The 25,167-nt window shown below is 37.0% G+C and overlaps 1 protein-coding gene across 2 annotated transcripts in view; it reads right to left on the bottom strand.

Moving 5' to 3' along the window:
- THSD7A (thrombospondin type 1 domain containing 7A) overlaps window positions 1–25,167 on the bottom strand; it is a 486,579-nt gene that overhangs the window by 125,279 nt on the left and 336,133 nt on the right. For both annotated transcript variants that reach the window (XM_056118708.1, XM_056118707.1), the window contains exon 7: window positions 14,193–14,387. In XM_056118708.1, the coding sequence (XP_055974683.1) occupies window positions 14,193–14,387 (195 nt within the window). The remainder of the gene's footprint in view (window positions 1–14,192; window positions 14,388–25,167) is intronic.

A 25,167-nucleotide genomic window follows, 5' to 3' on the forward strand; every position in this document is an offset into this window, starting at 1 on the left:
TTAACATCATTTAACTTTTAAACCCAGCTGTAGAAAGCAAATCATTTCACAACGCTTTTTCAGCATGTCTGATTTGGGAGGGGGGTCGTAAACTCTAAATAATAATGGTGCATCCTTTATCGAAACAATGAATCTAGTCAAAGTAGATAGAGTGTTAACTAGAATTCATCTGCCTCGCAGGCATTGGGAGGGGTGGAGGGTGAGGCTTTATTGGGGTTCTTCGTGGTAAAAAATAAGTATTGGTAAAGCGAAATGTGTTTGATATTTACATGACTGAGACCTAAACCTGAAAGCTCTGTAGCTTTTTCCACAGTGATTCAATAAATAAATAAATTAAAAAAAAAAAGGCCTCAGATAGGAGGAATCAAGGTGAATTTTGAGTGTAGGCAGATTGATAAGGAGTTTTGGAAAAGAAGAAAATAGAGAATTTTACTTAAAAGGGAAAAGACAAGCATACATGTATATACTAGGGAATTAGTGCTATTGATAGAGTTAACTGTGTTGCAGGGTCCACAAAGGGAAATAAAGCATCAAAGATGGTAACAAAGGTAAGGAAGTGGCCTTGGCATGGCTATCAGTGTATTAAGGCTCTCCCGTTGATCGTCGATTTGCTCGAGCGGGCCCAGTAACGTCTCCATTGGAGGCTTTGTTGTTACTGTGTCTGGCATATCCAATACTCTCGGTAGCTTGCCAGGCTCTCCGAGAGGGGCGGAGGAATCGAACTCGGGTCGGCCATGTTGGCCGCTTGTAAGGCGAACACCCTACCCGCTGTGCTATCGCTCCAGCCCTATCAGTGTATTATAAATTATAATTTAAAAAACAATTATATATACAATTTATTGAAGTAAAATTGGTTTACAAGAGCATATATGTTTGCATGTTTTAAGGATACAATGTTTCCATGACCTGATCAACACAAAGTGTCAGTAGTTCTCCATTACTTGAATAGGAACTCTTTCCTTCCACTTCCTATCCCTAACTCAGTTTAAAAACCTTTTTTTTAATTTTAATTTTTGTTTTATTTTTTACGGTGTTTGGATCAAACTCAGGCCTCATTGAGCACTGTTGAGTCATGCTCTCTGCCCCAAAATCTTAACGTAGTAGTCAGAATTTAAGGTCTCGTCTTCATTGGATACTGTTTATTCCTCCCTTGCCTTGTTTCCTTATATTCTATGTATAAGTGAGATCATTCAGCATCTGTCTTTCTCCTTCTGCCTTATTTCTCTTATTAGGACATCCTTTATTTCCATTTATGTAGCAACAAAAGGCAAGACTTCATCTTTTCTTATTGCTGAGTAGTATTCTATTATGTAGATTTATAAGGACTTTTTTTTATTAGTGAAACACCATGAAGTAAAGTTATAGACTTACAAATTTTTGTGCTTGGGTTTCAGTTATACAATGATCATGTACCCATGGGTATAAGAGCTTTTTAATCCACTTATCTGTTGTTGGATATTTGGGTGTTTCCGAGACTTGGCTATTGTAAACAGTGTTATAGTAAACATAGGTATGCATATCTTTACAGATTAATGTTTTGGATTCTTTGGATTGATGCCAAGAAATTGGCCATATGGCAACAAAGATAAGGAAGCTGTCATATGTCACTGAATCTTATGGGAACTCTGTTCTTAGTTTTTACAGAAATTTTCTTACTATTTTCTATAGATTCTTATCCAGATGATATTCCCACCAAATGTGAAACAAGACTCCTCTTCCATTTTATTTTTGGATCACACCCAGTAATACACAGGGGTTACTCCTGGCTCTGCACTCAGAATTACTCCTGGCGGTGCTTGGGGGACCATATGGGATGCTGGGAATCAAACCTGGGTTGACTGCCTGCAAGGCAAGCACCCTACCCACTGTGCTATCACTACAGTCCCCTCCTTTTCCATCTTACCCTTATCAATACTCTTTTGTCATTTTGGTATCTGCCATTGGTGTGAGATGATATATCAGTGTTTTGTTTTTTTCCCCCCACTTTTTGTTGTTGTTTTTGGGGCCATATCCAGCTGGAGTTAGTCCTTATTCCTGACTCTGTGCTCACAAACCACTCCTAGTTATGCTAATGAGACCATAAGCAGTGCCATGGCTTGAACCCAGGTCATAGTATATTAGGCAAGCACCTTAACCCTTGTACTATCTCTCCAACTCCTCCTATTTTCCTTATTTCAATTTTTCTAAAAATAATTTCTTTTTTTAAGAAGCTAATTTATTTATTTATTTATTTTTTAATTTTCTTTTTGGGGTCACACCTAGCAATGCCCAGGGTTACTCCTGGCTTTGCACTCAGGAATTACTCCTGGAGGTGCTTGGGGGACCATATGGGATGCCGGGGATTGAACCCAGGTTGCCTGCATGCAAGGCAAACACCCTACCAGCTGTGCCATCGCTCCGGCCCCAGTAAGTTCTTTTTCTATGACTCCCAAGAGACTACGCTGTGGTTATAAAATGAGGATCAGCCACATGCAATGCATGTACCTTAACTCCTGTTCTATCCCTTTAGCACCTTCGCTTTGATTCTCATGTATTTAAATCACTTGTAAAAACTGAACAAGTTAAAATAGAAATCTTTTTTCTTCTCAGTATTCTGTACTGTGAATATGACTTTTGAGTGCTATTAATTACTTGAGAAAAACTGGCACAGTTCTACTTCAATTCCTATCTATTCTTTACATGCATAAAATAGGCACGAAGGTTCTCAAAATTGGCTGATGAAGTTGTAACACATCAGGTCATTCTGAACTTGTAAAAATAAAGAGCGTCTAATTTCTTGCTCTATGAAGATAATTAGCACAATAAAACTAAACAGAAGTTGTTATTATTCTTGTGGAAAATGTTTAAAAATAATTTTTTCTTCCTAAATCAAGTTTGTTAAGGTAGGAGTCATGATGTGATTTTGATGGGATAAGATTCTGACAAGCAGTACTAAAAAAGGAAAAAGAACTGGGAAGCTTACAAATCTAATATCAATTAAAATTTGATAAAAGTCAGGTTATTATTTTTATATTAAAATTATGTGAAACTTATGTGAAAGAATTGCTTCCTTCTAGAACTTCACATAATTTTAAAGTAGACTTTGACGCCTATGCTATGGTTTACAAGAGAGATTTTTTTTTTTATAATTTATTTATTTATTGAATCACTGTGGGAAAAGTTACAGAGCTTTCGGGTTTAGGTCTCAGTCATGTAAATATCAAACACATTTCCCTTTACCAATACTTATTTTTAACCCCGAACCCCAATAGACCCCCACCTCCCCCCACCCCTCCCAATTCTTGTGAGGCAGATGAGTTCTAGTTAATACTCTATCTACTTTGACTAGATAGATTGTTTCGATAGAAGATGCACAATTATTGTTTAGAGTTTACGACCCACCCCCCACAATCAGATATGCTGAAACAGCATTGTGAAATGATTTGCTTTCTACAACTTGGTTTAAGAATAAAATGATGTCGCGCGGCCGCGATAGGTTTTGAATTTCTGCTATTTTACTTATTGACCCTGGAAGAATTTCTATTAAAAGTTAGATAGTTAAGAGATTGGTTTCTGTGCCCTGGAGTCGTGGCCGTGCCGGAGAGCCGCTCGTGGGGGGCAGCTGGCGACCTCGGTGGGGCGTGGGGGATGGCCCACAAAGCCCCCCTTCCCATGAGGTCCCCGCCGCTCCCGCCGAGCCCGGCTCAAACCTGCTGTCCACAAGGCTCCCGTGCGGCCGCCATCTTTCTTTCCAGCGAGATTTTTTTTTAACCACAAGTTATCATAAGCTTACAAAGCAAATCAATAGTTTTATTTAGCCAGAAATGAAAATATAGGAGGTAAAAAATATATACATGCAAATATACATGCATATGCATGCACATGAAAACATAATTTTTTTTATTTTAAGTATGAAATATCTTAATTTGTCTAGTATATAAACAAGACAGTTCTAAAGCAATTCCAGTTGTTATCATTTGTCAAATGGTTTCCAAATGACATTTCAGTGAGAAGTTAAAAACATTACAATTGTTTTGTGACTTTTTTGTGTACTACTGACAGTAGGTTAATAAAGTTACTCAAGTCGGAATGTGAAGACATTGTAATAATTTTTTTCTACTTTATGTTTTAATTTCTAAACTAATATAAAATTAAGGGTATAATATAGAATATTTGGGAAAAATAGTTGAAATGACACATAATTTTTCAAAATACTTTAGTGTATAGTGCTTGTATCAGAGCATTTTTTTGGTTTTGGTGGCACACTTGCGGTGCTCAGGAATTACTCCTGGCATGCTCAGGGATCAATATAAGGTGTTTGAGTTTGACCCCAGGTCAGTCATAAGCAAGGCAAATGCCTTTTTTTATACTATTACTGCGGCCCCAAGGGGCATTTTTTTCTACACAGAAATGCAATCAATATTCAAGATCAGGAAATCAGAAAATTAACACTAATGAATTATTTTCATATAAGCTTCTACCTATTTGAGCTTGTAACCTGTTGCAAAATGTCCACTATAGAAAAAAAAAACCTTAATTTGGAATTCAGTGTTGTATTTAAATGTTGTTTCATTAATCTCTTTCAACTGGAATAATTGTTCAATAGTTCTTTGATTTTCATAATCTAGATACTCTTGAAGATTAAAGGTTATTTATTTTATATAATGCTTCTAAACTGGGCATGTCAGATATTTTCTCATGATTAAAATCTATAATATTATTTTTTAAGGTTGCCACAGACATGGTGTCATCCATGTTCTAATCACAACAGGAATACATGATTTTTATTTGTTCCATTATCAATGATACAAACTTTTATCACTGGGTCAAGGTGGTGTCAGAATTTTCATTAGTGGAATATCTGAGATCAAATTTAATGCTCATCAAATATTCAAACAATACAATTATATTCACACAAAGTATAGACTTTTGATCTATTATTATTATTTTGAAATTAATATAATTCACACATTTATATAGGGAGAACCTTCTGTCATGTTTTGACATGTTCAATCCTTTCTTCCTTTCTGACACAAGATCTTCCAAGCCTATTCTTGTAGCTTTCATATCCCATCTCTGGAGTAAGTCAACTTTCCAACAAACTCTAGTTCTTTTATTGGAAAACTAAACCAAGACCTGAGTGCTGATGTATATATTGTATACATTGTCATTTCTTATGGGTCTTGAATCTTTTCAGCAGTTAGATCAAAAATATCCATAAATATACATATGCTTACTACATATAATATGCATATTTATATTTATAAATGCAACAATAAAGTCCAGTTTTAAATAACTTTCAATTTAACTCAATGCAACTGGATTTATTCTAGTTTTTTTTAATATACTTGCAATCTTCTCCAGTAATAAAACACAATTATTTTTAATAACTGGACCTCACTATGACCACTCTCATCCGTACAGCCCTTACTGCTGTTCAGGCTTTACTGATTATTCAGTACCCTGAACATACTCCGACAGCCTTGCTAGGCCACTCCACATCAACCCCACCTGACTTTGACACCCCACATGTGGGTAGCTGCTACAGTGCTGAATTCTTTTTTGCTTGACTTATTCGACTTTTGTCCTGAATTATTTGTGGGTTTTTTTTTAATAACTTTTCCCTGTATGATTTTTCTCTCCAATCATCATCCATTATCCAGAGGACTTTGAGGAGCAAGAGATGAAAATGCAGGGGTAGACTTGAGACCTGGCTTGATTTCCAATACAGTGGAAAGGGTGTACTTCTGTGTATAGTGAGCATATACCATGGGGAAGAGACCTATGCTCACCTGGACAGTATCTGGGAGTGACCTCCTGGGATATCCATATTAGAAAGAGCTCTACATATATCTTTGGGTTACTGCTAATTGCTTCCTAAAAATGTCTATGCATTTCTCCCTTGATTGATCTCTCGTCACTCAGGGTCAGGTCAGGCCTATTCTTGTAGCTTTCATGTCCCATGTCTGGACTAAGTCAACTTTCCAAAAAACTCTAGTTCTTTTGTTGGAAAACTAAACCACAACCTGAGTGCTGAATGTATATATTGTAAACATTGCCTCATTCCTCTGGAGATGAGCTTTCCACTGCAGCAAGCTTTGGCATCTGCAGTCTACTATGAAACACCACTTCCTCCTCAGCTTCTGGCCTAGATGCCCAAAATGTGTGGCTCTACCTAACGAAATTTTAGATAAAATATTCAAGGAGTGCCAGAAAGAATCCAGAAAGGAAAGGAAAGGAATGGGAAAAGTAAATACAGTATGAAAAAGAAAAAGTGCTATTCTAATCTCTCATTCTGTTCATAGAAATTAAGAAATAATACAAGTTGTAATACTTTAATAATGGAAAGGAATTTTTGTCTACTGAATGGGGACTAAATTAAATATGTCTTTTTAAGAAGGAGAGAAGTGGTCTCAGAGGCCTTGGGGGTCACTCCTGGCCATTCTCAGCCAATGAGGCTGGTGGTTCAATGCAAGGTTCCAGGAAGGTGGTTTTGTTTGGACTCTGTGGTCATTGGGATTGCCCAGGCTGCCCTGAGTACTTGGGGCATCTCCAGATTCATACCTGTTAAAGCTTCATGGGAACATGTGGTGCCTGAGAATGAAACTGGGTCTGCCACAGGGAAGGCATATATCTTAGCGTCTTTTTTACAATCTTTCTAGTTCCAGATATAGTCCTCTAGAAATACATATGCTCTCCCCTGCCACCCACCATAAGACTGTCAGTTAAGGCTAAGACCAATAGCTAGAATCTTTCTATTTCAACTTTGAGTCATCATTATATGTCCTGCTTTGATAAGAAAATATCAGTATTAAAAATGACATAATTCCTTTCTAGATGAAAAAATAGATGTATTTATTTATTTATTTATTGGGAGCCACACCCAGCAGTACTTAGGGCATACTCTGTGCTCAGGGGATCAATCCTGGAAGGGCTTAGGGGACAATGTGGGGTGCCTAGGATCAAACCTGGGTCAGCAGAGTGTAAGACAAATGCTCTACCAACTGCATTATTGCTATGGCCTCTGGAGTTTAATTATTTTAAAATATTTTAAATGTAGACTGGAGTGACATCACAGTGGGTAAGGCATTTGTCTTGCATGCGGCCAATCCGGGTTTGATTCTTCTGTCCCTCTCGGAGATCCCAGCAAACTACTGAGAGTATCCCTCCCACATGGCAAACCCTGGCAAGCTCCCATGGCATAATTGATATGCCCAAAACAGTAACAACAAGTCTCACAATGGAGAAGTTACTGGTGCCCACTCGAGAATATCAATGAACAATGGGAGAACAGTGTTACAGTGCTACAGTGTCCTAACTTATAATTTTAAATGATTTTAAATCAGGATTTTGGTTCCTCAATATTTTTTTTGACATGAGAACTGTGGAGTATATCTTCATGTGGAGTTTCAAGGCTGAGACATGTCATGAATATTGACTGCCTTAGAATGTTCCCAACACTGAAGCAGAAGCTCCTAAATTAAAAAATACTGTTCTTTAAGCTAGTGTACTTCTAGTATACTTCTGTTCCTAATGCTGTTCTAACCTTTAAGGTTATCATTGTTTCTGACTGAAGAAATTTAAAAACACTCAGAAAATGGGTAAGGCACTAATTCTTGGGGTATGTTTAAAATACTTATCCTTGGGTAGAATTCTAAAGTTATTGAACTGGCAGGAAAACATTTTAAAACCAACAAATAGTGTTGAGGGCTTAGAAACAAATGCTTAGATATAAGGACATAAAGTTTATAATAAGGAGGCAAGAACATAAGATGGAGAAGAAGGACTGGGATATGGATAATGTGTGAGGCCCTCAATCTGATCCTTAATATCACAACAAACAACAAAAAGAAATAAAATAAAGAAAGGAAAAGCTCTACAATAAAATATTTGGAGAAAAGTAGATAACTTATCAAAATGGCAATACCGCCCAAAGAACTATACAAATTTAATGCAGTCCCTATCAGGATACCCATGACATTTTTCAGAGAAATAGACAAAACACTCCAGAAATTCATATGAAACAATAAACCCCCACGAATAGCTAAAACAATCCTTGGGAAAAAGAAGATGGCAGGCATCACCTTTCTCAACTTCAAACTGTACTACAAAGCAGTTGTAGTTAAAACGGGATGGTATTGGGCTAGAAATAGACCTGCAGACCAATGAAACAGAGTTGAATATTCTGTCACAGGCCCCCAAATATATTACCACTTAATCTTTGACAAAGGAGCAAGAAATGTGAATTGGAACAAGGACAGCCTCTTCAACAAGTGGTGCTGGGAAAACTGGATAGCTACCTGCAAAAACATAAACTCTGAACTCTTTCTAATGCCAGGCACAAAAATCAGATCAAAGTGGATTAAAGACCTCAGTATCAGACATGAATTCATAAGGTACATAGACGAAAATGTAGGCAGAACTCTCCATGACACTGAAGCTGAAACCATCTTTAAGGATGAAACAGCACTGACCATGCAAGTGGAAGCAAAAATAAACATATGGGACTACGTCAAACTGAGAAGTTTCTTCACTTCAAAGGAAACAGTGACTAAAATACAGAGAGAGTTCACAGAATGGGAAAGAATATTTACCCAATACCCATCTAATAAGGGATTAATATCCAGGATATAAAAGACACAAGTAGAATTGTACAAGAAAAAGACCTTCAACCCCATCAAAAAATGGGGAGAAGAAATGAAGAGAAGTTTCCTCAAAAAAGAAATACAAATAGCCAAAAGGCACATAAAAAATGCTCCACATAGCTAGCCATCAGGGAGATGCAAATCAAAACAACAATGAGATATCATCTCACACCACAGAGACTGACACACATTCAAAAGAACAGAAGTGAGGGTATGGTGCCACCAGCAGGTCAATCTTTACCTGTGAGGTGAGTGCACCAGCAGCCTGATGGAGTCTTCAGACTTCCAGATACCCCAAAATTGCTGCTGTGCCTTTGGCCAGACCCCAAAAACTTGGGGCAAAGTTTACCAAGAAAGTAAACGGCCAAAAGTTAGGTCTGTGGGAGACACCCACAAACCACCTGGGGCTCAGCTATATAACTGGAGGCATGGGATGGGGGTGGAGCTGGCCTTTTCCTCCCCATCCCAAGGAGACCCTAAGTTGCTGCCCATGAACAGCCTTTCTGGCTCCTGATCAAGCTGCTTAACGGCCATGATCCCAGAGACTCAGGAACAAATTCCAGAACCCAGCAGGTTTTGGCAGAAATCCCTCCAGATTTAATTGTTAAAATTTCGAAATTTCAGAATTACATGGCCACTACTGCAGTCACACAACATCATATGTTATTCTTAACCAGCAATATAAAACAAATAATCTACTATTGCCTTTTCAGCAGATCTGAGTGTTGCGGTAAAATCCCAAATAATAATGGTGGGTGTGGTGTCAAAATATTGAATGTGACCAAAGTAGAAAGAGAGTAATGTGGAAATCATCTGCCCCACAGGTAGGGGGAGGGTGTGAGATGGGGGTACACTGGGGTTTTTGTTGGTGGAGAATGGGCACTGGTGAAGGTACAGTTGTTTCATTGTATGACCGAGACTTAAACCCGAAAGCTTTGTAACTGCTCTCACGGTGATTCAACAGATAAAATTATAAAAAATTTTAAGAAAGTAAGGTGGAGTTTATGCCCAATTCAATCAGCTAATCAGTGGCTGAATAAATAGTAGTACTCCTACATTTAAAAAAAAGTGGTGGAGGGATGGGTGTTTAATCATTGTGTGATTGTAACCCAAACATGAAAGCTTGTAACTATCTCATGATGATTTAATAAAATTTTGTTTTTTTCAAAAGGATGCTAATTTTTAGTATAAAAAAATAGATAACTATAGAGGCCAGAGTGATAGTACATCAGCTAGGATGTTGCCTTGCATGTGGCTGACCAAGTTCAATCCCCAGCATCCCATATGTTCCCCCAAATATTGCCAGGAGTAATTTCTGTGTGTAAAGCCAAGAGTAACCTCTGAGCATTGCTGTGTGTGACCCAAAATGCCAAGAAAAGAAAAGTAGACAACTATATGCAAAAGAATGAAATTGAGCCACCATCTCTCACCATGTACAAAAATTAACTCAAAATTAATAAAAAACTTGAACATTAGATTTGAATTCATAAAACATATGAGAGAGAACATATACAAGCACTTTAGATCATTGCTTTCAGTGGTGTCTTTGCACATTCTACTGCATTGTCAAAGAAAAATTAAAGCATAAACAAATCAATAGGATAGCATTAAACTAAAGTTTATGAACTTTGAAATTAACTTTCTAAAACAGAAAAACATTCTTTTCAATGGGAGAAACATTCACCTGTCATACATCTGATAAAGGGCTAATATCAAAGATAAAGAAATAACAATGCTCACCAATAGAAAAATAAACGACTACCCTCAAAACAAGGAGAACTGTTGAAAAGACTTTTCTCCAGAGGGGGAAAAATATTAACGGGGCATAAAAAATACTCTGTGGGTTGGAGAGCATGCTAGCATGTTGAGGTTCTGAATACAGTTCCTTACAACACATGAGCAACATGAGCAGAATTTGGTAGCGACTGAATAATCCTGAACCTTCTGAGCACTGCATAAAATGTTCCCATCCCATAATGCTCATTATCACTGATTGTCAGGTAACTGAAGATGGAAGCAATAAACAGATATCACCATACACCAATGAGAATGCTCTGTATCACAAAAGGTCAGAAACAAGTCCCTGAGAACGAATGACTGAATGTAAACTATGCTACATCTGCACAATGGAATACTATGTCACTGTTAGGAAGAAGGAAATCATGAAATTTGCTTATAAATGGATTGACATGGTGTATTATGTTGAGTGAAATGAGTGAAAGGAGAGCAACAGGTATAGATTGACTGAATTCATTTGTGGGGTAAATATATGTATAAATATATACACATATATACATATATATGTAATATGAGAACAATATCCAAAGTGAGGGTAAATAGGGACCAGGAGGACAGGTCAATGGTTGGAACTTTGCCACAGGTGTGTGTGTGTGTGTGTGTGTGTGTGTGTGTGTGTGTGTGTGTGAGGGGTGAAGGACACAGGTAAAAGGATATACCTGATAACCTCTCCTTATCTGTATTGCAAATCATAAGGCCCAAAAAGAGAGAGAGAGAGATGGAGAGAGAGAGAGAGACAGACAGACAGACAGAAAGACAGAGAGAGACAGAGAGACAGAGACAGAGAGACAGAGAAGAAAAGTGCTTGCCATAGTGGCAGGTGGTGGGATGGGAGGCAGAGAGGAACTGGGACCACTGGTGGTGGGAAAACTACACTGGTGAAGGGACTGGTGTTGGAACATTATATGACTGAAATCCAATCATGAACAACTTTGTAAATGAGTATATCTCTGTAATTAATTTTTCAATTTTTTTAAGTGGGAAAAATTTTAGAAAAATAAGGTTAGAAATAAATATTGAATAGGATGTGGATGAAAAGGAACTCTTATTCATTATTGGTTCTCTACCTATGAAAAATAATATAGAGTTTTGGAAAAAAATTATAACTAGAACCACCATAAAAGTAAAGTAAAGTAAAGGCCCTCCCGTTGATCATCGATTTGCTCGAGCGGGCCCAGTAACATCTCCATTGGAGACTTTGTTGTTACTGTGTCTGGCATATCGAATACTCTTGGTAGCTTGCCGGGCTCTCCGATACGATACAAAAATTCCTAAGAACATAAAAACACTAAGTTGAAATGAATATGTACACCTATATTCATTAGTATGGTATTTATAAATAGCCAAGATCTGAAAAGTATCTGATTGAATGATAGATGAATGGATCAAGATGTTGTACATATATACAATGGATTATTACTTAGCACCAGGAAAAGATAAAAGCTCATTTTTTGATCAGCATTGATAGAACTGGAAGGGATCACGCTAAATGAAATAAACCAGAAGGAGAATGGCAAAGTCTAGATGATCTCATTCATATGAGGTCTGTGGGAAGAAAAATAAAAAACAAAGGAGAAATAAGTAATGTACAATGAATTTGAACCCTTACACTCTGCTCATAAAACTGAGGTTACCAAAGTTTGTCCCAGAGTGTGATGGAGGGCCATTTGCCCTTTTGTGATGAGTAATACTGTCCCCTAGACCATATAAATTTCTATACTTTTGTAAACCAAAGTTATATCAACAAATCTGATCTAAAAAACAAAAATAAATATCTCATAATTATCACTTACTTTTTAGAAGAAAAATATCTTTTAATGGCCAGCAAATAGTAAAAATTAAATAGTTTTTGAAGGATTTCATTAAGCATTTTCACATTAACACATGAGACTTTTACTATCGTTAACAGAAACAAATAGTAGTAGATTTGCTATTGGTAGGGTTTCCACTGTGTTTTCCATTTAAAATTACACTGCAAATTCATGAATTTGTGATTTACTATGTAAACATCTATAATTTTCCAGTATACCTTGCTTATGAAAGAGCTACTTGACTTATTTAAAATTATCAAAGTACTACTCTTTGGAACTAAATGGATGATACATATCAAAAAGCACTCATAAATTTTTGCTTTTGAAGCATTTCATGACCTTTCAGTGTGAAGCATCCTGTCTTTAGAAATAATGATCTGGTGAGTTCTGCAAGCAAAGCAAATTCCCTGATATGTGACTCATGGGGCGAAAAGTCACTCGTTACTAGTTACACACCAAGTATCTGCAGAATATAATGGATTTACAAGAAGCAGGGTGACCACAGATCTAATTTTAATGAAACCTAAGACATAATTTGAACTGATAGGGACTGAAGTCTGAATATAATATATGCAAGGTTATACTTACTGTATGAAAAGTCAAGGAATATCATTCCCCCTCTAAAATATTCAATTTTTCTTTTGGATTCAATATATAGACACACCTAATTTTCTATCAAATAGATGATGTTAAGCTTTTGGACACCCGAAAGAAAATCCGAATTTTCCCCAGAAGTTGATTTTTTTAGAAGCAGATAAAAATCTCTCATACTTTAATAGTTATATTTTTATGCATGTGTATTGATACAAAGCTAACAAGTTTTGTTAAATCAGAATACAAACAAGTTTTAAGATCAAAGAATAATACAATTTGTTTGATCACAGAAATGATACATGCATGAAAAATAATATACACGCAACCTGTCAATGTCTCCAAAAACTATTATGTGGGGGGATGGGATTGTGGGTTAATATATGCTGCATGTGTGACCTCGTGGATTTCTTCCTCTACAGCACACATGCACACAGATCAGGGAGATTATATGGCAAAGCATATGCTAACTGAAGATAGAAATCATTTCTCAATGCTAACTATGAATGACAATTGTAATTTAGCTTGATAATACTTAAATAACAAACACCACTATTCTTGAGACAAACAAGGCATAATGTGATAGACCTTGATTTACTTCTATGCTTTCCTTATTCCTATGTAGCTTCCAGTATGACAAGATTAAGTATGACATTTTATCAACCTGTGACACAGAGGCCAAATCCGTACTTGGATATACACGTAAGAGACAATTACCAAGAGTCCAGAGCTCTCAATAATAAAGCTTGCATATATGAGTTATGAATATGTGACAAAACATGCTTTATATATACTAAAGAGAAAAGTGATTTGGGAGCAACACATCTTAAAAGTATGCACAATCTATGAATTTTACAAATCTAAAAATCAGACTGATCTCAGGAGTAACATTTAAAAACCTGAATAGCAGGAAAGCTATGTACTTTTCAGTCAAACTATAGCCATGTTTATGTTTTCCCCCAACTTTATTATGGAATATATGTGTCTACTTATAGGAAGGTAAAATGTACTTTCAATGGGGGAAAAACTGACTCTGTAAAGAGAGAAAAAACTAATAGAATCTGAACATCTGGAGTTCTGAGAGTCATTTTCACACCTTGTCACGGGTCTAACACTTTGGAAATAAGTTGAACTATTAGAAGGGAGAAAAGGTAAAGTGAATTCACTTTTAAAAATGTTTTCCCTTTAATTAAGGTTCTATTTTGAGACAAATTTTGGACAAGTAAAAGGCTGCCTGATATGTCAACAGATATTAAATCTCCTAGGCTGGCTGCGATTCTGCTGGTTGATTTTTGTGGAAAAATTTGTATCCAGGCTAGATAAACAAAATGTATGTGCTGACTTCTGAAAGGAACCCAGGTGACCTTACCTTCCTCACCCGCGTAGGCCAGGATGGACCGCGCTCGGATCTGTTTTCCCTCCGTGGTTTTCCCTGAGCAGGTGTGTGAGCAGGAGGACCATGCAGACCACATGCTGAGCACACAGTCCTTGGGGCAAGGAGCATCACAGGCGACAGGGATGGGGAAGATGGCATCTCTGCACAGCTGCCTGTCAACTTCTTCTCCTGGGAAAGACATTACCAACACGCTATCATTTAGAATAAATGTAAAATGAGACATCTTAGACCAGATGGGCACCAATAAGCTAGACTTTTCCTTTTGTCCTTAATTAAAAACAAAGACAGAATGAATGACTTCATATTCTAGCTGGATATTAAAGGAATAAAACACGTGTGTTTATACGATATACATCACATATATGTGTATGTATATATTTATGTTACTCACTAGTAACACAGATGTAATCACACACATATATGTGGGTTCCTTCATTATCAGATGACTAGGTGTGTAGATGAAGCACATCCATGCAAGAAATTCTATGCTGCATATACTTGTTTAAAGTGATATTTATATCTATGACATTAAACTTGTAATGAGGAATATAAGTAAAATATGTTCCTATTTTTGTTTCATTATTTTGTAGAAGCAAGTACAAATAAAATGTCTCTTTCCATAACACGTACCATGTGTTTTCATGAATAGACTCATACATAGCTCTAGGTACAAACTGATTTAGTTCCATTTATTCTGTGGACCTCCTTTCTCCCCAATAGCATCCTACCCTCACTTTCTTTGTGATATACTATTCAGCTTTGGACATTCCTTGTTTTTTGGGCAACACCTGGTGTTGGTGTTCAGGGGCTACTCTTGGCTCTGTGCTCAAGATCTCTCCCGCCAGCAAGCAGTGTGCTTGCTTTATTTTAAGGTGGTAAATATATGACAGAGAGTAGGCATGGTGTCCCCACAATCCTCTCTATTTTGGTTAGTTCTTTACTCCTGAGTTCACCCATAAACAGTAGGCTTTGGATCAAGGGATTCTTCAAGCATGTAATCCTAGCTACTTGTCATCACAACCTTGTGATCGATAGCTATAGTAAAGAAAATGGAAAATGAACAAGTCTAAGTTAACTGTCAAATGGCAGAAATTTTACTAAACAGGCCGAGAAATTGGGTTTTAACCAATTCTTCAACTGACATTTTTATCATCAAAATGATAGGGAGAAAAGATACCAAGACACTTAATTGCTAAACCTTTGTCTAGCACAGGAAAGAGAAGTTGTCCTTTAAGACACTGTGATAAACAGTGGCAGCCATACTTCCTCATGTGTGTGTGTGTGTGTGTGTGTGTGTGTGTGTGTGTGTGTGTATAGTCACGCAACATTTAACAATGCTTCAGACAGATAGTGATGCTGAAGAAGGCAGGTAAAAAGGGCAGCATTTCTGTAGAAGTTACACAATCAATATAGAGAAGTTACATTATTATCAGCCCTAAAGTAACCTTAAAGCCATAGAACAGAAATTTTTCAGGATTTCGGAAGTGTGGCCTGTTGAGAGTTCACCTGAAACTAACGTACTATGTAGCTGTTAGAAAAGATGAAATCATGAAATTTACATACACGTGGTACTACATGGAAGGTATCATGTTAAGCAAAATGAGTCAGAAAGAGAGGGATATACATAGAAAGATTGCATTCATCTGGGGAACATAAAGTAACAAAATGGGAGACTAACACCCAAGAGTGGCCGAGATTAGTACCAGGAATTTTGCTCCATGGCTTGGAGGTCAGCCACACATGCTAGGGGCAAAGGGAGCTCAGATAGAGAAGGGTGCACCAAATAAAGGGTGTTGGGAGGATCCTTCCAGGATAGGAGATGCATGCTGAAAGTAGACTATAGACCAAACCTGATTGTCACTCAATGCCTCTTTTGCAAACCACAACACCCAAAAGGAGAGAGAGAGAACAAAAGGGAATGCTCTGCCACAGAGGCAGGGTGGGATGTGGGAAATGTGGGGTGGGAGGGATACTGGGACCCATGGTGGTGGAAAATGAGCACTAGTGGAGGGATGGGTACTTGATCATTGTATAACTGAAACCCAAGCACAAAAATTTGTAAGTCTACAACTGTACCTCATGGTGTTTCACTAATAAAAATTAAAAATAAAGTCAATAACAAAAAAAAAGAAAAAAATCTCTTATCAATAAAAATGTTTTCCTTTCTCTAAAAAGAAAAAAAAAAGATTGGCCCAGAGAACGCAGGGCCCCCTGAGGACAGGCAACACTTTATCAACAAAAGGCTGTGATAGGAATCTGAAAGACCACCAAAAGTTCAAAGTTCACCATCCAAGCAACAGTCTCTTAAAACATAAGCCCCAAGCAAGGGCTGTTTAGGAAAAAAACTCTACAAAACCAGTTTTGCAAAGGCAAGCTGCACACATACCCCTTCAGTTTGGCCTACATCAGGATTTCGAATGTGTCATTTCTTCCCTTTATCATTAAGTAGTGAGAATAAGTGGGCTTTTTTGGTTTGTTTCCTTGTTTTGCTTTGTGGGTCACACCCAGCGATGCTCAGGATTATTCTTGGCTCTGTACTCAGGAATTATTCCTGGTGGTGCTTGGGGGACCATATAAGATACTGGGATCGAACCCGGGTCAATTGCGTGCAAGACAAACACCCTACCCGCAGTGCTTTGGCTCCAACCCCAAATAAGTGGTTTTATAGTAAAGTTGTTACACACATTAATTTTCTTTGTTTGCTCCTTTGTTTGGGGATCACACTAAAATGTTCTCAGATCTTACTCCTGGATCTGAGCTCAAGGGACCAAATGTGGTGCTTGGGATCCAACCTGGGTTGGTTACTTGAGAAACAAACACCCCGTCCACAGTATGATCATTTCAATTCTTCCAAAGTCACAATTTATTTTTGTTATAGTAATTGAAAGAGCAATAACTGATTTGTGAGACTATAGAATCATTTAGCATTTTAACTTTGTTTTTTAAATAGATAGTGGAACCAACTGAGCTAAATGACCAATAATTGGCATACTCAGAAAATGCTCTATTTAGGCCAAATCTTCAATGTTCTGATATGCACTGTAACACTGTCCTCCCGTTGTCCATCGATTTTCTCAATCGGGTCCAGTAATGTCTCCATCATGAGACTTGTTGTTACTGTGTTTGACATATTGAATACGTTATGGGTAGCTTGTCAGCCTTTGCCGTGCGGGCGAGATACTTTCGGTAGCTTGCCGGGCTCTCTGAGAGGGGTGGAGGAATGGAACCTGGCTTGGCTGTCCAGCAGTGTGCAAGGTAAATACCCTACTGCTGTGCTATCGCTCCAGCCCATTTCTGATATATTAACTGGAAAATATTAGGATTTTAGATCTAGACAGACAGACAGACAGACAGAGACAACTTCATAGCTTGTCATCTCCAAGTACTTTCTGACACTGTTTATATGTGCTGTAAAAAAAAAATCAGTCTCTCCCCCCCTCCCCCCCCCCCGGGAGGGAAAGGGCATCTGCCTTTTCTGCCATTCACCCCTCTCCCCCAGGCCTGGTGGCCATGGCCTCAGAGCTCATTAGACAGCCAGGTAGTAGCCAGTGATGGGCAACTGCGGCCTCATGGGATGGGGGGGGGGGGCAGAACCGGTATGTCCTTCTTGCCCTGCCGAGACCATGAGTTGCCCCTCAAGAGTGGCTCACTGGCACAGCCATGGACCCAGAGGCACATCAACCAATCTCAAAACTATTCTGCTTTTGGCAGAAATCCCTCCAGACTTAATTAGTAAAATATCAGAAATCCAAAGTTGCGTGGCCGCTACCTCTATTGCTGGTTAGGAAGACCATGCTACTTCGGCCATGTGACATCACATGGTCTTCATAACCAGCAATAGAAAACAAATTATTTCATGATGACTTTTCATCAATTTTGATTGTTGGGAGAAATTCCAAATAATAAAGGTGCATCTTTTGTCGAAATAATGAATGTAATCAAAGTAGAGAGTTAAGTGGAAATCATCTGCTTCACAGGCAAGAGGGGATGGGTGGCATGGGGGTATATTGGGGTTCTTTGGTGGTGGAAAATATGCACTGGTGAAGGGATGGGTGTTTGATCATTGTATGACTGAGACTTAAACCTGAAAGCTTTGTAACTGTTCTCATGGTGATTCAATAAAAAAATTAAAAATAAATAAATAAAAACACTCCAAAAATTATAATAAAGTTTAAAACAGAATAGAAAGAAATCATCCTTTTTCATATAAAAACTTGTCTTTTTTATTGATAAAAATTGCTTTGTATGAATATTTAGAGGGTATGTAATAATAAATTAAACATATTATATGTCCAAATATTAGGTTAATTTATAACCATTCCATATTGAGAAATGGAAATGGTGCTGCTTAGCACTTAGAAATCCCATTATTTTCGTATCAGCTGCCCAACTGTTAGGACATTTTCAACTACCATATGCCCCCATTACAGAAGCATTTGAGAAGTTGATTATCTGCATGTGCACCCATAAATCTGGACAGACACATCCGATTATCATTACAGTGAATAATGTAGTTCTACAACTCAAACAGGCACAAACCAATGCAACCTGCTTTTCTTTCTTTAGTCTCTCTGAGGACAGCATATTAACTAGATTCTGAAGATGATGTCAAAAGCATTAAGAATTCTCCTCACATGTTTCTTTGTGTATCTATTATCATATATATACATATATATATATTTGCAGGCATTTACCAACATAAAATTTTCAAAGAACTTCTTTGTATTTGTACAACTTATTTTTTTCATTCAAAAAGCTCTAGGCATTTTTAACCAAACCTGCAAGATGGTATATTCGACACAAAATATGGAACACAATACTGAGTTAATAAAACATTTTTTGCAATTACAATTTATATCTTACATAAAACCATAACTAATGCATATATAGATTAAAATTCTTTGTAATACTCTATATAAAATGAGAAACATAAGTAAAATATCATATTTTATTTTGGTTTTTGGCTGCATGTGGTGGTGCTCAGCTTACTCCTGGCTCTATGTTCTGGGATACACCTGGTGGTGCTTGGGAAATAATATGGAGTGCCCAAGATTGAACCCAGCTCAATTACATGCAAGTCAAGTACCCTACCCATTGTATTATCACTCTGGTCCCTAAAATATGGACTTATTTATTTTATAAGCTCAAAACCAGATGGACATTATTAAGTTGGTGTCTTCCATTTAACTTTGACTCTCTCCAATATATTTTAGAATTTTTATTTTAATATTTTATTATATGTATTAACTTAAAGATGTATTTTCATATCTGTATGGTCACCCCCAATTTTTACTTCTTTGGTTTATTTTCATGAAATCTGAATACTCTTTTATAAACTTTTCTAAAATAACTCTTTTTATTCTGCTGTTTTTTTCTACCATCAGGATAAGAGAACTGACATCTGCTTGATGTTAATTACAATACAAATTCATGAAAATTTATATAGAAATAAAACAAATTAAGACTAAAGGATCGGTTTTTTTCCTGGTAAAAGTATAAACTAAAAGTTTATTGCATTCATTGTGATATATCACATTTGTATATAAGAAGTCTAATAAAATATAAACCTAAATGTATCAAGTTTCTTTATAGTTTCAGCATTTTCACAGTCTTGGGAACAAAGTCAACATAATGTTAATACATTAAAATAAATGAACTATATTTCAATGTTAGTCACTTGCATGTTTAACTTTATTACCTAGATGTTTTTAACCATTATTGTGATTTAAAAAATTATAGAAAGCTGGAGATTTTTATGTTTGATGTTTAACAATCACGTAGACCAATAAGCAGTGCTCCTTCAAAAAGGATTGCAAATTCAAAGCTACTCAATATAAAGCAACTGAGAAGGGTGAACAGACAGGAGTAGATTTAAGTAGAGAAAAATAAAACATAGAGCCAAGATTAAAAAAACATATTAGAAAGTCTTTTGGTAGTAAGATTTAGGGTTCCAATTCCCCTTGCCAGACCTATAAAATTCTGTAGTAACTCTGAAATTTATTTTTTAATTGTTGAAAGCTTTTTAGTTTTTTAGAAATCTTTTAAAATTCATGTTGGCTTTTGATAGTGACAGCACTTATTGACATATTTTCCAATTTATTGCTGAACAATATTAAAAATCAAAACAGTTTTTCTATGGGAAAAGAATGGAGTCCTAGATGGGCCTGGACATACTTTAGGAAGCATTTTTATGCAACCATTTTATCAGAATGTTATAACAATTATAGATGTTTTATATATATACATATATATATACAATTATATATAGTCCAGAACTCTTATTCTTGAATTTAAAAAAAAAGTATAAACTGAATCTTTTAATTTTTTTCTTCTTTCCCCTTCTGCAGAGAAGGGGAAAGAAGAAAAACTTTATAGATATAGAAAAACTACCTACATCTTCATCTAAATGGGGTGTTTCAAAATCATTTTTGACTTATGAACTATCTCTGCTATCAGATACAGTTGGAAAGCACTATTTAATTAATGTTTAACTATCGCTTGACTTCCACATTATCTTTCACACTGTTCCACTTTTCTCTATAGTCTCTTGCAGTTATTTTATTTCTTCTGCAATTCATCATTTGTCTCACCCCCAAGGACATGTTCCTAGAATGGAAACATGGAACTGTGCTCTCCTGAATTCCTACAAACTGAAGTCCAAATTCTTTACGAGGTCATCTAAAATCTCATCTTTGGTCATTGCTTCATATTTTCCCTATAGTCTATTCCTGGAAAATGACTTGCTTTGCTAGTCACTGGCACTCTGCTTTATTATTCTTTCACCAATTGGTGTTCACTGTTCACTCTGTCTGGTGGCCTCAGGTACTTGCCAAATCATACTTTAGAACTAAGTTTTCATTCATCCTTGGTGACTCTTCTCTAACTTTGACAATCATTTTTTCTGGGTGGGTGGGTGGGTGGGGAGGAGGTGGATTTCGGCCACCTCTGAAAGTGTTCAGAGATTACTCCTGATTCTGGCCTCAGGCATCACACCTGGAGGGGACTGGGGGAATACAACATTGCTGGAGATTGAAGAGCATCCGCAAAGTGCCTCAACCCCAGTAAGTATCACTTCTTGGTTGAATCTTTATTCACCTTTATCTCCATCAGTACAAAAGAATTCTCTGAGTAGAGATTTTTCTTTATTCAACATCTTTATATCAAAAGTCCTATATTCGTTTATTGTCACATAGAGTTTTACAGAAAATGTTTGCTGTAGGCAGAGAAAATGAATTTGAAAGTTCAGAACATAAATATTGCTTTTATGAAAAACAGCAACAAAACACATAGACACAAATCACTGGTGTGAATTTGTTTCCAATTTTCATTTTACTGGAATCTGATGGGGATAACTTTGATACTGCTTTCAGCTTGACTAAACTTCAGACAGGTTTCATCTAGTCTGTAGCTCTAAGACCTCTTCTACTTAGAACATTTGTTTTAGAAAACTTGCAGTAGTAAATTCTTTCTTTGGAAGCTGAAATTTATGTAGATCTTTTCCTAGCCTTTTGCGTACTTTATACCCAGGAAGGGGTTTTCTCATGCTTAAGGGACTCATGTTTTTGACAAGTAACAATGCAAGGGAAATGCTCTGATCTCCTCTCTCTCTCTCTCTATTATGATAGGTCTCTCACTCACTCACTCAATCACTCGCTCTCTCTCACTCTATGTCTGTCTCTCTCCCTCTTCAACTGATCACTAATTATCCAACACAGATGGCCTAATCACAGAGAAAAACATTTGCAAACTCAGGAGTAAATCATTATCTCAACTCATCCCATTCCTAAAAAGGAAACGAACATATTTGTGAAAGTTCTACAGAAACTCTAGAAAATTCTTTTTTTAATAACTATTAGTGAAACTGTGTTAGTCCAAATTCCCTCTATATCATTAATCAACTCTTTACTCTTGAGGAAATAATTTAATTGTTCTAAGATTTAATTTCTACTATGCAAAATAGAAGCTGAGAGCACTTGTTACTATTTTACATGTTAAATAAGACAAAATTTGTTTAATGACTTGTCTAGAAGAATGTATGACATATAATTGAAACATACTTTCTACTATACTAATAATACCTTGCTTAGTTTAATCTCTGTGTGAAGTTGATTACCCATCACATCCCACTATGGGAGGTGGAGGGGACTCTACCATTCTAAGCATTACTATGTTTTAGTCAGCCTGAACTAAAGTACATTAAATTTTTCCTAATCATGTTTTTTTTAGGGAAAACATGTGCTCAAAGAAAGTTGTTATCACCATTACCCTAGATTTATTTAACAGATTAAGCATTGAAATTTCATTTTGCTTTTTTTCGTAACAGTGGTAAAATTGTAAAGAAAGCCTAGAAAAAATTAACAAAAAATTTTAAATTTACTTTTGTTTTGGGGTCACTCCTGTTGATGCCTAGGGTCTATTTTGGTTCTGTGTTCAGGGGTTGCTCCTCGCAGTAACCAGGAAATCATGTGGCACTGGGGATCAAACTTGGTCCTCCTGTATTCAAAACATGTGCTCACCCTGTTGAACTCTATGTCTAGTCTCTGGAAAGTCAATTTATATAAACATTATAATTCATATTTTGAAAGGAGTTAGTAAACTTATATGGGCTAAGATGAAATCTAAGAACTAACTGTATTGCATTGAAATTGCATTAGGTACAGTGGAGAAGGTGCTAGCCTACATGTGACTGACTTGGGTTCATTTCTCAGGACATATGCTCCCCTAAGCCCGCAAGGAGTAGGTCCTGAGCACTGCTGGGTGTGGTGCATACTTCAATCTCAAAAAAGAAAAAAATAAGGATGATAAAACAAGCAAACTCGGGGCTGGAGCGACAGCATAGTGGGTAGGGTGTTTGCCTTGCATGTGGCCAACCCAGGTTCGATTTAAATCCCAGCATCCCATATGGTCCCCTGAGCATTGCCAGGAGTGATTCCTGAGTGTATGATCCAGGAGAATTCCCTGTGCATCACCAGGTGTGACCCCCCCAAAGGAAAAAACAAGCAAACTCTCCAGTTTATAAATTTCAGTAATGTCTTCGATAATCTCCCTCTGTTGAAAAGTAAACAAGACCAAAAATAAACAAATGGGACAGTATCAACTAAAAGTCTTCATATGGGAAAAGAAACTCAAGTTGAAATAAAAGGATACCCTACTCAGCGTGGGGGAATATTTGTACACCATTTATCAGAAAATGAGTTAAAATTAAAAACATATAAATCACAAAGCTCATCAGCAATAAAAAAATAAGACCATCAAAAATGGGGAGAGGAAAAGAACAGACATTAAGGTGGCCAATAGGCATATGAGAAACTATTAATCCTCACTTGTTATCAGGGAAATGCAAGTCAAAACAACATGGTATATCATCTCACATTAGTGAAATAGTTTATAAAAAAAACTAGAAACAACCAGTATTGTCAGGGATGAGATGAAAACATCTAAACATTCTCTCTCTCTCTCTCTCTCTCTCTCTCTCTCTCTCTCTCTCTCTCTCTCTCTCTCCCTCCCTCTCTCTTGTTCCTCTCAAAGACAAAACACACACATTCAAATACATACCACACACACACACACACACACACACACACACACACACACCACTTCTCTCTAATCTAAAAATACTTACGACTACATAAAGTTCTTGCTTTAAATGTAGGTAAACTTGCTTTAATCTGCAGCACAACAGATGGTTTCCCTTAGCACTACTAGAAGTGATCTTTGGGTGTGGCTCCCTTCCCCCATGTTTAATGTTGTTTCATATTGATTATAATGCCCTAGATGAAAGAAGAAGCATTATATTTATGAGTATCTACTATATACTAAACAAATGATAACACAATTCAAGAGGTAAAAATTTTAAAATCCACAGTTTTATAGGGCCAGGAAGAGAACTCAGATTGCATAAATTCAATCTCTGGTGTCACACAGCCCCCTTTTGCACTGCACGCCAAGTATTCCCAAGGCTCAGAGCACTGCTGGAAAGACCCCATGCCAAAAATTATATTTTACAACACTTTAAATAGAGGAACAAAAGTACCCCATCCCCCAATTATCAGTTCCTTTGTTTTAGAGGCAGAATTTCAAACCATATTTTGGGACTCTAAAGTTGTAAGTATATTGCATGAGTAATTTGCAGGTATAAGAATTTAGTTGGTACTTGTGGGGCCATTGTACAGTGGGTAAAGCACTTGCCTTGCATGTGGCAGACTCCCAATACCCAATATCATCTCCTAAGCACTGCCAACAGTAATTCCTGAGGTCAGAGCCAAGAGTAATCCCTGCACACTGCCAGGTATAACTCCCCATGGAAGCAAACAAAATATTTTAGTATGCACTTGATAAAACTGGTACATAGCGTACAGATGATAGCTCCAAGGGCTGAATACATGCTTTGCATGTGTGAGTCTAGAGTTTGGTCCAAGTATTTCATGGTTCCTCAGCACCATCAGGACTACCCCGTGAGCCTAGCTAGGATGAGGAGCTGTACCACGCTCTGCTGAATACAATACAAAATCCATTAAAGAAACTTTCCACCTCAAACAAACAAAACTCCATGTAAAATAAATAAACTTACACTTTACCCACATCTCTGTACTATAACATTTTTCCTTCTTGGGGGTAGGTTGGGGCAGATGTTGTCTCCAAATGGGTACTCAGAACAATTTTTGGGTTCTCATGTAGGGCTGAACATGCAGTGGTGCTACTCAGCCCTGTATTGCTGGGGATTACACAGGCCACACTGGTGGTACTTGGGGGCTTCGAGAGACAACAGGCTAGATTTGTTGGGGGAACCATGTTGTGGAGAATAAAGCAGATTTTTCACACACAAGGCATAGGCTTTCACCCTACACACTCTCTCTCTTGTCTCAAAAGAATTTCAAAGTACATTTTTTCTTTTTCTTTTTCTTTCAGAACATAATGGTCTAATCTTAAAATGTAACAATTCTACATA

This window comes from Sorex fumeus, unplaced genomic scaffold (assembly GCF_029834395.1).
Source record: "Sorex fumeus unplaced genomic scaffold, SorFum_2.1 ptg000037l, whole genome shotgun sequence".
Classification (NCBI taxonomy): domain Eukaryota; kingdom Metazoa; phylum Chordata; class Mammalia; order Eulipotyphla; family Soricidae; genus Sorex; species Sorex fumeus.